This window comes from Dendrobates tinctorius, unplaced genomic scaffold (assembly GCF_039654945.1).
Source record: "Dendrobates tinctorius isolate UK_male_01 unplaced genomic scaffold, ASM3965494v1 ptg000083l, whole genome shotgun sequence".
NCBI lineage: Eukaryota > Metazoa > Chordata > Amphibia > Anura > Dendrobatidae > Dendrobates > Dendrobates tinctorius.
In genome coordinates, this window is record NW_027361751.1 from 4296068 (window position 1) to 4310877 (window position 14810).

General features: G+C 42.6%; 1 protein-coding gene across 1 annotated transcript; it reads right to left on the minus strand.

Annotated features, from left to right (window-relative positions):
• Nucleotides 1–1409: 1409 nt before the first annotated feature.
• LOC141097055 (low-density lipoprotein receptor class A domain-containing protein 1-like) lies at nt 1410–13016 on the minus strand. Its single transcript, XM_073584013.1, has 6 exons — nt 12978–13016; nt 12663–12732; nt 6356–6475; nt 5260–5406; nt 3548–3670; nt 1410–2317 (listed from the first exon to the last, which is right to left on the minus strand). Exons 1-6 carry the CDS (start codon nt 13014–13016, stop codon nt 2181–2183), a joined length of 636 nt encoding a protein of 211 aa, XP_073440114.1. The 3' UTR covers nt 1410–2180.
• Between the last annotated feature and the right edge of the window lie 1794 nt (nt 13017–14810).

The following is a 14810-nucleotide window of genomic DNA, read 5'->3' on the forward strand; positions in this document are numbered from 1 at the left end:
TTGCTGCCCACAGTTCGTTTCTTTAGATCTTTTTGAATCCCCTCTCTTTTTTTCTAGTATTGGCTACCCCTCCTATCTTTGTGTCATCAGCAAATTTAATCAGTTTATCCTCAATTCCTTCATCTAAATAATTGAAAAATATGTTGGACAATATAGGGCCCAGGACAGAGGCCTGTGATATCCCACCTGAGACATTCTTCCAACTGAATGTGCAGCCATCACTCTTTGAGTCTGATCACTAGACAAGTTATGAATCCACCTAACCATTGGCTTGTCCATTCCATACTTGGTCATTTTTGCAATAAGGATGGTGCGAGATACTTTATCAAATGCTTTGATGAAGTCAAGATGTACTATATCTACTGCTTTTCCCTGATCCACCCAGTCAGTGATTCTTTCATAAATGAAATTGTTAGTATGACATGACTTGTTAGTTACAAACCCATGCTGGCTCTGGTTAATCACTTCATTCTCATACAGGTACTTGCACACATATAGTTTAATCATTTGCTCAAAGATCTTTCCTGGTAGAGAAGTCAGACTCACAGTTCCCTGGGTCCACATTCTTCCCCTCTTTGAAGATACTGACAACATTTGCTCTTCTCCAGTCCCCTTGGACTTCTCCTGTTCTCCAAGAATGTTCAAATATTCAGGAGGGTCATTCAGTAACTTTCTCTATCTCCTTCAGTACCCTAAGATGTAATTCATCTGCACCTGGAGACCTGAATTCATTTGTTAGCTAAGTTTTCCCTCACCCATGCTCTTTTTATAGATAGTGTGGATTCGTCTATTCTTTCAATAGTACAGTGAAGATCAGGTGATGATACATTTACTTTCTGAGAGAATACTGATGCAAAATAGGAATTTAAGTTTGGCCTTCTCAACAATACTTTTTACAACTTTACCATTATCATCTTGTAAAAATCCTACAGCATCTTTTGATTTTTCGTATACTTTTTACATACTCCCAAAATAATTTCTTATTGCTTTTGACGTCTCTTGCAAGCCTTAATTCATTATCAGCTTTAGTAATCTGATTTGTGCCCTGCAGGTTCTGCAGACAGCATTATATTCTTCTATAGCTATTCCTCCCTCTTTCTATTTGATAAACATTTCTTCCTTTTTAAGGAATCGTCAGTAAAACCTGGGCTCTTTCTTGGATTTTTGGTTTGGGGGGGCGGGTCTGATCAGTGACTGACAGCTTTCTTTATGCACACTTATACTTTGAGAGTTGTCGGTCACTGATAGGACAGCCTACTGAACCCAAAAGTCCAGAAAGCAGAAGTTCAAATGATTAAATCGCAAGTTATACTGAATCTTTTCTCACAACACTAAGAATGAAACTACTCCGCTTCTCATGCTGTATTTCATGATGCCTGTAGATTGGGCTGCATTTTCATGGTGACAGGTTTTCTTTAAAAGGTAAAATTACATTAGCTATAACAACCCTCCAAGTGCCTATTGGTGAGAAAATGGTAGTTATGTGAACTCGTCTGCAAAATGATAAATGGTAAATTGACACTCGGCCAGTAAGCAGATTCAAGATCAAGTCCCACAATCAACGACTTCTGTTTCTGAGTAGTCTTGAGGTGTATTGTAGTACCGGCCCGCAGACAAGAATGAACATAATCCTGTAGGAAAGTAGTGTTTATTGAAATGCTTTTAAAGTCTGATGTATTTGCAGTATTAGTCAGGCTGGGGGTAAAAGTTTTAACTTTGGCTGCGACACGTATGACTGGGTCAATGATGACACTATGTTGCTACTACCTCCAAAGCTAATGTCAGTGGCGAGGGTCGCGACACAATCCCAAAGTGACAATTAAACAAAATCATTTAGATTTGTGTAGAACTTGTGGGTCTCATTTACGAATATTACACTGTGATGTAGCTTGATTTTTGGGTGTGTCGAAGGCAGAGTCGCCCTATTAAATCCCTTTCACTCTGGTTACAGAGAAATCCTAAAACACTAACCATTCCTAAAATACACTAGATACATTACATACTAGGATATTTTACACTGGTAATAGCTATAAATATTCATTTGTGATGGTTTGAGTGAGCAGTGTAAGTTGTACAATAGGAACAGAGCTGAAGACTTCATCCTGGCTTCGTGGGTGAAGATTGTTCTCATGTGTAGGGTCTTGTCGCTCCATTGTAGAGTCGGTCAGTGTTACAAACTTTCAGCGACAGGATATTTCATCGCTCCAGTCTACGCAGTCCTGAATATTATCATGACAGCGGGTTTTTGGGATACAGTCACAGTCCGTAAAGAAGACAGTGTTACATCTCCAGCCTGGACATGCAGGACAGCGATCAGCTGGAAGATAGTAATATACACAGTTATAGTCTAACATCCAATGTTTCCTATGAACATTTGTATCGGTATTATTGAACTTAAGCTTTATCTTTTGGGCCATAGGATCTGTAATATGTAAGAACCACTGCCACAGTCTGTCACTAATGCTGGAGTCACATATCCGTGTGCCACGATCATGACACACACTGCGAATCATGGACTGGCAACAGGTCTGACCTGAACTTGGCAGCCGGATCTGTCTGAGTCTGTTGAATTTTGGTCATGAGACCCCATCGTTGGTCTGTGAATCACGGACTGTAACACATAGCGGTGTGACTGCAGCCTATTACTGCCCTTTATATACACAGTGATGTTACTAAAGCTCTAAGTATAAGGTGTGTAAGTTCAGATGGACTTTTCTGAATATGTACAAATTATTATAACTACGTTATTTGGTAAATTATTTTTTATGGATTTCTTAGAGCAGCTGTAATTTATCCTTAAATGTTTAATGGGGTTGTCCAATTATTTAATTTATCTTTATAATAAAGGAATTCAAAGCAATTTTAAAGTCAACTACTGTAAAACTGAAGCCATGAACATACTGTAACTTTTAATGCTGAACTGACAAAAAAAACTGATCTAAAACTCCCATTAAGTGGCAGACAGACACAATTTGTAGATTGTAAGCTTGCGAGCAGGGACCTCACTCCTAATGTCACTGTTTAAATTGTCTTAACTTGTATTGAATTTATTGTCTGTACATGGCCCCGCTTAATTGTAAAGTGCTGCGGAATATGTTGGTGCTATATAAATAAAAATTATTATTATTATTATTATTAGTACCTGGGTACACAAATTACAGCGAACTTGGAAGATCTGTATCATTTAAATTATCCTGAACAAACGTCAAAATCTAATGAATTATAACTTGAAAACCGGATGATATGCCAATAGTAAAAATGGACACATGGGTCAAAGTTGGATGAAAAACAGACAGAGTTAATTTTTTATTTTTTGTAGTTCACAGAAATGACTGATGTGTGGATTTAGCCTCCACTAGACAACTCAAAGCTCGTAACTTATTTAACACTGTGACAGCTCTTCAGCAGTACGCGTCGTATGGTGGGGCAGATACTTGTTTTACTTGTACAATGCCCTGTAAATGTTTTCTGTTGCTGCAGTCTTAATAAAGACTGATACCGGACATTTGTTCCAAACACTTTGGAGTATTTTGGAGTTGAGTGGTACCTGTTTCGTCAGAGCAGTCTCCGCAGTCATTATTGTTGTTGCAAAGTTTGTCAATGTATGTCCATGATTTCTTATTGGCACACTGGAATACCAACCCTTCTGGAAGACTAGTAGGTAAACTTCCTAAACAGGTAATGAAAGAAAAAAAAAAATCAGACCTACAAAGTTACAGATGCAGTGCATTAATAAGTAATGACTGTTAGTCCTTTCATCAAGCAGAAGTACAATACATACTGCCCTTGATAAGGCTTTGTTCTCATTTGGGTCTTGGCATGCAGCCGGTTATTTTGCTGTCACATTTGAAAGAAATATGTGAACAGAGTCTAAGATGTACAGATGAGCAATTTGATTTGTGTCCTGTCCTCCGTGTCAGATTTTTTTAACACTTCTGCGTCCGGCATCCTAGGTCCTTTTGACGTTTGCTAAACCTTACAACGTTATGACGACAGAGAAAGGATTCAGAAGGATCTAGATAAGCTTGAACAATTGACAGCGACTAATAGAATGGAATTTAACAGGGAGAAATGCAAGATTCTACATCTGGGCAAGAAAAACGAAAATTACATCTACAGAATGCTAAGAATAGAACTAAGCAATAGCACGTGTGAAAAAGACTTGGTTATACTAATAGATCACAGACTGCACATGAGTCAGCAGTGTGATGCAGCAGGAAAGAAGGCAAACAGTTCTAGGATGTATTAAGAGAAGCATTGAGTTTAGATCACGTGAAGTAATTATCCCTCTCTACTCCTTGGTCAGGCCTCATCTGGAATACTGTGTCCAGTTCTGGGTGCCACATTTTAAAAAGACATTGAAAAACTAGAGCAAGTTCAGAGAAGAGCTACCAGGATGGTGAGCGGACTGCAAAGTATGTCCTACGAGGAACAGTTAAAGGATCTGGGAAGACTAAAAGGAGACGCAAGAGTTGTCTACAAGTATCTGAAGAGTTGTCACAGTGTAGCTCAACCTTATTCTCATTTGCACATGGAAACACAAGAAGCAATGGAATTAAACTGAAAGGGAGAAGATACAGATTAGATATTAAAAAAAACAACTTTTTGACAGGGTGATCAATGAGTGGAACAGGCTGCCATGAGAGATGGTGAGTTCTCCTTAAATGGAAGTCTTCAAACAGAGGCTGGACAGACATCTGTGTGAGATGGTTTAGTGAATCCTGCATTGAGCAGGGAGTTGGACACAATGACCCTGGAGATCCCTTCTAACTCTAACATTCTATGACTTCTCGTGGCCTTGTAGCAGAAGTGAAGACTGGCAGCCACAGAGTGAACATCGGACTGGGGAGATTTAATCAAATGGCTCATCTCTAGTATGCCTATGGGATGAGGATGAGTATGAAGGATAGGCAGAGCAGGCTGCCGTCTGCAGCGTCAATTGATGTAGGAAGAGCACTTTAGAGTTATAAAAAAACTCCTTTTACATTTATTTGTACAGTCAACTGAATGTAATGTTTATGTGACTGATCATGTGTGACGCATCGGTCCACATGTGATATGACATTACTGAGTGAATCAGCTGTGAGAAGAATGGATGTTCATCCAACAACGATAATACCGATTTTTGGGGTCTTAGGGTAATACGATTTACCATGAAGCCTATGACTTTTACCCCAAAGAGATTATCTAGCCCATGGGTGAATACTTTAAGGCACTGTATATCTACCGCCTAACATTTTCTAAATCTGTGACACTAACCACAGTATTTTGCAGATTCATCCTCCCCATTTGCGCAGTCCACCTTCCCGTCACACACCGCTGAGGATACAACGCAAGTGGTCCTGTCATCGCACAGAAAGCCAGCTTGGCCTGATGGCGCTCTACACTCCCGTGTAATGTAATCTGCTGGGAGAGAAGTGAAGACACAGCTATGAATATGCGCCCTTTTGGAGTGCTTTCTCCTTTTTTTTTACTATGTCATTATCTGTTTTACACCTTTTTTACACTCCGTGCCACATTTCTTTTTTTATCTGGCAATGTGTGCATGGTTAGCTAAATCAAGCTGTTGTCCCCAAAGTCCTCACTTAGGACTTTTTAAAAAATCAGACATTTTTTCCGCAAATGTATTCTGCTACCCCCAACGTAATTTTTGCATAGTTGAAGACTAAAGCGCGATATTTTAAAGGATTGTGCAACTTTTTACTCCAAAAAAAGCACAAAACAAGCAAAAGAGCTAATGGAAATAAGTCGTTGAATTTACTCAAAATGTACTGAACAGTTGGAGTCATTTTGATGAATTTGGCAAAAAATCCATGAGTGCGAAAAGAAAGACAAGACCGAAAAGTGACTTTAAATGGCTCAGTGGTTAGCACTGTTGCACTTGAGTCCTGGGTTCAAATCCCATCAAGGACAACATCTGCAAGGAGTTTGTATGTTCTCCTCGTGTTTGTGTGGGGGTCTCTGGAGGAAACGGACTGTAAAAATACTTTTGTTAAACATCTGTTTTTGGTGACAAACACTATACAGTGCTGGCTATGCATTTTATTTAGAAAGGAAAATATAAATGCTGGTAGGATGGAGCCTAGATCGTGGGGGACCTGTCAGGTTTCCTTTAAACACTGCTGACCTCAAATAATGGCATATAATGGAAGGCATCAACATGTGTAATGGGTGTCATTATAATTTTAGCTGTAGGGTCCTGTGTTCTCAATTGTTCGCCAATAACCACAATTATAATATTGCCTATAATACCTCATAGCTATCAGTTGTAGCCCAGAGTGGCACTTTTTTACTCATAATGTTAATTAAAGCTGATTTTTGGCATTTAGAAGTATAAGAACTGATTATTTTTTACTTTGATTGTCTGGTATTCCATAGAGGACTCCTAATGTGATGAATGCTGAGATCGCTCCCAGGGTGAGGAGCACGACACCAGTAACACAGAAGCATCTTCTTCTAAAGCAGCAGCCACAATCTGTAAAGATAAAGAGGTCATACGTAGTAGAGAGCAGTGGAGAAAAAAAAATCATAGGGCAGCACGGTGGCTCAGTGGTTAGCACTGTTGCTTTGCAGAACTGGGGTCCTGGGTTCAAATGCCACCAAGGACAACATCTGCAAGGAGTTTGTATGTTCACACTGTGTTTGCGTGGCTTTCCTACGGGTTCTCCTGTTTCCTTCCACACTCCAATGTCAATAGTGTTAGGAAATTTAGAGTGTGAGCCCTAATGGTGACAGTGCCGATAATGTATGTAGAGGCTTATACAACATATATTGGCAAGCAAAATAAATAGGAGTCAGCTGGCTTAAACAATCCCTTTGTTTTCCTACATTATGGACAACCCTCTGTTACAAGATCTAAGGACAAATGGCTGTGTGTGCACCGGCCTTTACACAGAAGGGGGCTGGCTTAGCTATTGAAACAGTCAGCTGATCTCTTCATACATGGTTCTGATGACGCTCCGTAACAGGACAATGGCTCCTACAGACCAGAAGTTTTGCTTCTTGTTGAGCTCTGGCCATAGACAGAGCAGCTTTTCTCCAGTCACCTTCCACGACAGTCACTTTGGATGATGTCTCCCCACCCTAATGGGGGACAGGAAACACAAAGAGGTTAAATAACCCTCCCCTTCCTGCTACCTCCAGTGTTTTTTCTGTCCCTCAGTGGGGCATGAAGAGGTTACAGAGTGGCTGCCGTGGCCAGCGAGCGGAGCTCCTAGATACTTACAGCTGGGCAGCCGAGGTCGGGGGGGTTCGCCTCTCCTCCATGTCGCTGCTCCTGTCTCCACCTCCCGGTGTGACTCGGGACTTGTCCGCCCCTCCCGCACCCTCCAGGGCAAAGCAGGGCGGTATAGTGCAGGCCGGGGTCCTCTGGTTAGCTCCCTAGTTTCCTCCTTCCTCCCACGCTGCTGTACCGGGGCCGCGCGTGTCGGAGGGGGCGGGCTCCCGACCGGAAGCGCACTTCCGGTTCGCATCCTCCAGCGTTTCCCGGGATGAGGACGTGCGCTGGCACCCGGGGAACCCAATGGCAGCAGGGGCCGGGCAACATTTCCTCCCCACGGACCAGGAGGAAGGAGGGGCACGAAACGACCAACGCTGCAACGCCCATATAATGGTGCCACGGACTCCAGGTAAGCACAGTGTGTCTGTACGGTGAGTGCTGACATGGACGGTGACAAGCCCTTGACTGCTGCATCTGCGGAGCCCAGCGTTCCTCCTCCTACCGTGAGTAGCAGGGCCGGTCCCTTAACTGTCAAACTTTGGTGGCACGGGTCTGAGCAAGCCTTCTCTCTCTTCTTGCAGGAAGACAAGGCCTCTTCCCCAAGAAACCCCCGCAAATGTGGTATCTGTGGTGCCAGGTTCCCTTCTGATTATAAAAAGAAGCTATGCCAACCTTGTACGCAAAACATTCTGCGCACCGAACAGCCCTCCCTGTTTGACAGCATAAAAACTCTCATTAAACAGGAGGTTCAGACCTCCATGGCGGCCCAGACCCCGGTGACCCAGGGCCCTCCCCCAAAAAAAGAGGAAAAGGACACCTACGGAAGCCGATTCAGATTCGGGAGAAGTACGTTCTTCAGGGTCAGAGGACATTTGGGAAAATGAGGGCTCTGCATCCACCTCCAAATACGATGCAAATAAATACTATTTCTCCTCTGAGGATATGGAGGAGTTGGTCTCCATGGTGAGAAATACCATGGGGGTTGAGGAGGAGGAGGTGAAGCTCTCAGTCCAAGATGAGATGTTTGGGGGCTGAAACCCAGAGGTAGAAAAGGTTTTCCAGTTCACGAAAACATACAAAATCTAATAGCTCAGGAGTGGTCCTCCCCCGAGAAAGCACTTATTGTACCCTCAGAACTAAAAAAAACGCTTTCCCCTCGAGGGTGACAACTCTATTTGGGAGATCCCTAAAATAGATGTTCAGGTCTCTAAAGTGACTAGAAAGACGTCCCTTTCGAGGACTCTTCCCAGTTGAAGGATCCAATGGATCGCAAAATAGAAAGTCACCTTAAAAAATCCTGGGAAACTTCTACAAACTTGCTCAAAGCAAATGTAGCCTCCACTTGTGTTGCCAGATCATTGTTCTTCTGGCTTCCTACGTTAGAGGAACACCTCTCGGGGGGTACTCCCAGAGAAGAAATCTTAGATTCCCTTCCCCTCCTCCAAAAAGCAACAGGCTTTTCAGCCGATGCTTCGGGAGAAACGGTGCAGGTAGCAGCAAGGTCCCTAGTCCTTTCAAATTCGGCTAGAAGAGCCCTTTGGCTGAAGTAATGGGGAGGTGACATCACCTCTGAGACAAAACTCTGTGCCATCCCCTTCCAGGGGCACCACGTGTTCGGGCCAGTCTTGGATGACATCCTCGAAAAGGCTTCCGACAAAAAGAAATCGCTACTCGAGCAGAGAGTCGCCAAGAGACGATTTTTTTGTGCCCCACAAGAGCAGTCCTCCCAGAAGGAGTTCAGAGGGAAAGGCAAGACGGGACGATGGAGCTACCCAAAGGGGGGATAGAGGGAAGAACATCCTTGTCCCTCAGCAACAACAACCCCCGGACAAACAGTCGACTCACTCAGTTTTTCGCCCAATGGCAGGCCACCACCCCAAACCAGTGGATCCTGCATACTATACAATTTGGGCTGAAACTGGAGTTCAAACACCCCCCCACTGTTTAAGAGTCACCCCTGCACAGTCCTCAAGTCTCCAAAAGATTCTACTTCTTCAGATAGAAGATCTATTACGGGAAGAAGTAATCTCGTACGTACCTCAACAGGAAATAGGCAGAGGACATTACTCCCGCCTATTCCTGGTGAAGAAGCCCTCCGGAAAGCACAGGCTTATCATAAACCTGAAACCCCTGAATCGCTTCATCAGATACCGGAGGTTCAAGATGGAGTCAGTAAAATTGGCAATCACTCTTATTGGGCAGGGCAGGGCTGGCTGATGGCTACGATAGACCTAAGGGACGCTTATTACCATGTCCCAATTCATCCGGATCACCGGAAGTTCCTGAGGTTCGCGGTCTCCCACGACCAGAGGATCAGCCATCTCCAGTTCAACGCCCTCCCATTTGGCGAATCTCCGGCACCAAGAGTATTTACGAAAATTATGAGGGAAGCAGTCATTTCTATCCGACTTCAGGGAATATGCATTGTTCCATATTTAGACGATCTGCCCATTGTCGCTCCATCGGTATCCCGGCTGAACCAGGACGTATCAAAGACCCTGCAGATGCTCGAATCCCTAGGTTGGATCCCGAATCTCCAGAAGTCGGACCTTCATCCATCCCCAAGGAAAAAATTTCTGGGGATCCTCTTAGATTCGGAAAAGAGGACATCCTTTCTTCCTGAGGATCGTCAATTAGACCTTCGTCAGAGAATAATCCGGTTCAGCGAACAAAGGGCACCAATTCTGAGGGACGCCATGTCTATCCTGGGTTCCCTGACATCATGTATTAAGGCGGTATCCTGGGCAGAGGCACATACGCGAATCCTCCAGTCATACGTCCTAGTAAACGCAAGGAAGTATCAAAACAATCTGTCAAAAAGGATTCCACTTCCAGGACACGTAAAATCGGCCCTCTTGTGGTGGCTGAGTTACCGGAACTTGAGACGAAGAATAAAGTGGGACCAGCTTCCTCTGAAAATACTATGTACCGATGCCAGTCTGAGAGGTTGGGGAGCCGTGGTGGAGCAGTCTTACTTCCAGGGACAATGGTCCCAGAACATAAGAACCAGATCCTCGAATCTAAGGGAATTGAAGGCTTTGGAAGAAGCACTAAAAGCCACTCCTATATACATGTATTGTAGCAACTGGATAGGAATTAAAACATAACTTTTATTTTACAAGTAAGAATCAAAGTGCAAGGTGCTCAAAAAACAAACAACACATCCAAAAGACTGGTGTGCTAATATGCAAATCCTAATACCACCAGAGTATGCATAAGTATTTCCATATTTCCATAATATTCCATAATATTCTGCTTATAAGAAAGACGCCTGTTGATGAGGTATTAGAAGGTAGGCGCAGTGTATTATAAGCCCCAACCCCAATATTGCATCTTCTCAGCTAGAGTTTCAGGTATCATAATGCACCAAAAAATAATGAGGTACTAGGAAATAGGTGCATAGTATTATACGCCCTAATACCATGGGTTATATCCGAATCTATAATACAAATCTATTGCAACTGTCCACATTGGCCTATTAGTCCAGTACTGCAGCGGAATCAAATACAGGATATTGCATCATATTCATCCATTCCGGATTTATCAAATAAACAGTGACACAATGTTTAGCTCAGTTTCCAAAACCGTACTGCATATCATATATAAATCCTCACTGTGAGGTATACAGTAGCTATATTCTAGGTCTAAACATACATAGAGATCATAAATAAAGTGCACTGTTTAACATAAGCACAACCAGTTTCACCCCTAAATGAGCCACCGTCATCAGCTCACTCTTCCTAGGGGATTTAATGATAACATAACTATACAAGTCATAATTACAACGTCCTAATTGAGACGTATCATTGTCATGCATACACCTATTTTAACCATATTCTGCTGATAGGGGTTAGTTAACATGACATGCAAAAAGACCCTGTGGCATATAAAAATGGAACGGTCTCACTGATTTTCAGGTTCTGGTCAAGAAAGACTACATCCCCATAGTGGTGAATGTGCTACCCCTTCTCCCGACGCGTTTTGTTTTGATCATCAGGGGAGTCAAATGGGGCCACAGTAGCCAGGCATCATAGATGGCCATTTCTTGCCCAAACTGCCATAATGTGTACATCGTGGTAGCGCGTCATTCATTTTTTTTTTTTTTTTTTTGAGGGCAGAGCTAAGTACTGCAGTGCGCAGGTGCCGGGAAAGGTCAGGGAGGCCCGGTGCCTGCATATTGCAGGAATCTGCTCTGCCCTCAACAGGGCAGATAAGTACACCTGCACAGGAGCATGATGCCGGGGAGCTATAAATCAAGCAGGAGGGAGGCGTCGCAAGAAGATGGGAGGAGCCGGACCCAGACCTGTGACACCAATCGGTCCGGACTGCACCAGACCGCCCCCTGGGTCAGTATAATAAAACTTATTTTTCTTATGTTGTAGGTCAGATCGGGGGCTTATCTAGAGCATTATAGAATAGAATCTTTCAATTAGGGGTAGTCTGTCAGCCCCAAAACACAATTTAAAGACGATCTATTCCCTGCTCAAAAGTGGCCAGTTTTTGCTCTTACTTTATTGCCATTGCTCCCGTTTTTACTTTTTTTTTTGGTCTTTTTTTAAAGTCTGCCATACAGGATCCAGAGATATGGGCCGATGCTCACAGGGCAGTGATGCAGAGCAGCTGAATAAACAACCTCCAGAGAACTCTCCTTATTAATGACCATAAAAATGAGCACTAATAAAACGGTCCGTTTCTTTGGAACTGTATGACAGAAATAAAAACAGAGGGAGGATAAAATAAAAGCAAAAACTGGCAACTATTGACATGGTGACAAATGTTCTTAAAACTAAGCGTATAGTGCTACAGGAGACTTAGACCCGGTACAAATTACACTTTTACTCTACAAATCTGTAGCACAAAAAAGCCCATTTTTCACCTTTGCTAAATATGTTGTTCAGTGCATGGTGTTATGGTGCGTCTGCAGAGGAGAGTGCTGTGCGCGTTTGCTCCGATCTAGGAACTTTTACAGTAAGTGAACGCAGATACCCTCTTTTTCCTGAGACATCACTGGCTCTGGGCAATCCAGTGCAACACATCACCAGAGAGGTTACAAAATTCAAGGGGCAAAATGGTGCACTGAAGCCGCTAGGCCACACCATAGACTGTAATGTGATTTTTGGCGCATTCCGTGCGCATGCGTTTTTTTGACACTGGTTGGACGGACCAAAAATGCAACAGGTTGCATCCGGCACGCCTAGGCTCACACTACAAAAACACATGCGCACGAAAACGCATACAAACGCGTTCAAACACTAGACCATGCGCCTCCATGTTAAATATAGGGGAGCATGGCGCATGCGCATGGACGCGCACGATGCGCTGCGCTAAAAAACGCTAGTGTGAAACCAGCCTAACAGACTCCCATTAGTCTATCATTTACTTAATAATTTTATTTTTCCCATCATCTGCTATGAACATTGATAAGATGGTTTGGACCTTTTACCTTTCTCTTGATGAAGTGACACAGATCTTCTTGAATCCCATTCTGTTGAAACTGAAAATCTGTCATAATCCTGTAGAGATTGTAACAGAAAGTACAATTAAAGGGGTTGTCTCAAAGGCAATTATGGCATATCCATAGGACATTTAGGGTTGTCCATGAATGTTTTTCTTGAGTCAGCCCCTTTAATTCTGAAGAACACAATGATTTAATGCCCATAGTCTCCACTTTTATAATATTATCTGACTGGTCATGACTAGCCTGCCATTATTTTTGGATAGGAAAAAAGAGATAGATCTGTCCAGCTTGTTCTCTCACGGGCCATTTACATGGAATAATTTTCCCATACATGCACATTTCTATCAGAAAATCACTGACAGCGCTAACAATTCCCCTTCCCAACGTTTCCAATTTCCATTTTTGCGGTTTCATTTTTTTTCTTCCCAGAGCCATAACTTTTTTTTATTTTTCTGTCCACTTAGATATACGAGGGCTTGTTTTTGGTGGGACAAGTTGTATTTTTCAATGACACCATTCATTTAACCACAAAAAAATTCCAAGTGCAGTAAAATTGTGAAAAAACCCACAATTCTGACCTTGTTTTTTTGGGAATTGTTTTTATGGCGTACATTGTGTGGTAAAAGTGACCATGCAATATGATTCTGCTCATCAGATTATGGTTAGACCAAACATGTCCAGTTTTTTAATTATTTTAGGCTACTTTCACACTTGCTTTGTTTTGCAGCGCGTTTTTCCCGCAAAAAAACGCATGGAAAAAACGCATACAGATGCTGCGTTTTTTTCAAGCATTTTTATGAGCATGCATGAAAAAAACGCAGCGTTTGTATGCGTTTTTAGTGCATTTTTACCGCATTTGCGTTTTTTTCCAACATTAGTTGGCCCCTCACACTAACCCAAACCATGACTTTACTAACCCTAACCCTAATCCTTAACCAAACCATACCCTAACCCTGACCCTAACCCTGACCCTAACCCTTAACCAAACCATACTAACCCTAACCCAACCCTTAACCAAACCCTACTATCCCTAACCCAAACCCTAAACCCTAACTAACCCTAAACCCTAACCCTTAACCAAACCATACTAACCCTAACCCTAACCCTAAACCCCCTTAACTAACCCTAACTCTAACCCAAACCCCTAATTTCCATTGTCTAACCAATGGTCAACAAAAAAACGCATGCGCAAAAAAACGCATACATGAGCATGCCAATGCGCACATATGCACACCCATAGACTTATAATGGGTGTCTTGCTGTAAAAAAATGCATTGCGCGCACATGCGTTTTTTTGAGGCAAGTCGGATGCCCAAAAAATGCAAAAGGATGCATTTTGTGCGCCCGAGTGCACACCACAAAAAAACGCATGCGTGTAAAACGCATACAAACGCATGTGTATGCGCACATAAGTGCATCCCATGCAAAATATAGGGGAAAAAAGCGCATGCGTTTTTAGCGCTAAAATACCACGCAAAAAAACGCAAGTGTGAAACCAGCCTTAGTGGTGAAAAAAATAATCAGAAGTTTGAAAATAAAGATTTTGCGGTTGTCGCCATTTTCCAAGACCTGTATCATTTTCATTTTCCAGAAGCTGTCTGATGACTTATTTTTTGACGGGCAGCATAATATTTTCAATTATATCCGTTTAGGATAGATATGACATTTTGTTCACTTGTTACAGAATTTTTCATTGCTTTGCAGGAACAAAGAAAGTGTAATTTTGGCATTTTTTCTGTTGACATTGTTTACCGATCGGGTAATTATTTTTATATTTTGATATGTCTGACTTTTCTACCAAATATGTGTATTTTCTTACATTTTTATTATCTTTATTTTTATTGGTGGAAAATGGGGTGATTTGAACTTTGAAGTCTTACTTTTCACTGTATTTATTAGGCCCCATAAGGTACTTGAACCTGCAATCGTCTAATCGCTTGTGCTATATATAGCAATACTACAGCATTGCTGCATATAGTAAAAATCATGGTCTCCAGTGAATCCCAAGCACATGCTGGGTTTCAAAGGAACACTGTAATGACATGCACCAAGGTCTTCAACAGACTCTTGACTGTCACATCACTGGCGCACGGATGGGCGCATGGAATGACCGGACCCCCTGCTATCGCGCTG

Excerpts from the sequence above, each read along its gene's own strand:
- LOC141097055 (XM_073584013.1), bottom strand. The coding sequence starts at position 13,016 with ATGTGCATGTATGGGAAAATTATTCCATGTAAATGGCCC. Across the intron at positions 6,476-12,662 it reads GTCACTTCATCAAGAGAAAG|ATTGTGGCTGCTGCTTTAGA; the intron begins GTAAAAGGTCCA and ends TTATCTTTACAG. Across the intron at positions 2,318-3,547 it reads AGACTGCTCTGACGAAACAG|CTGATCGCTGTCCTGCATGT; the intron begins GTACCACTCAAC and ends ACTATCTTCCAG.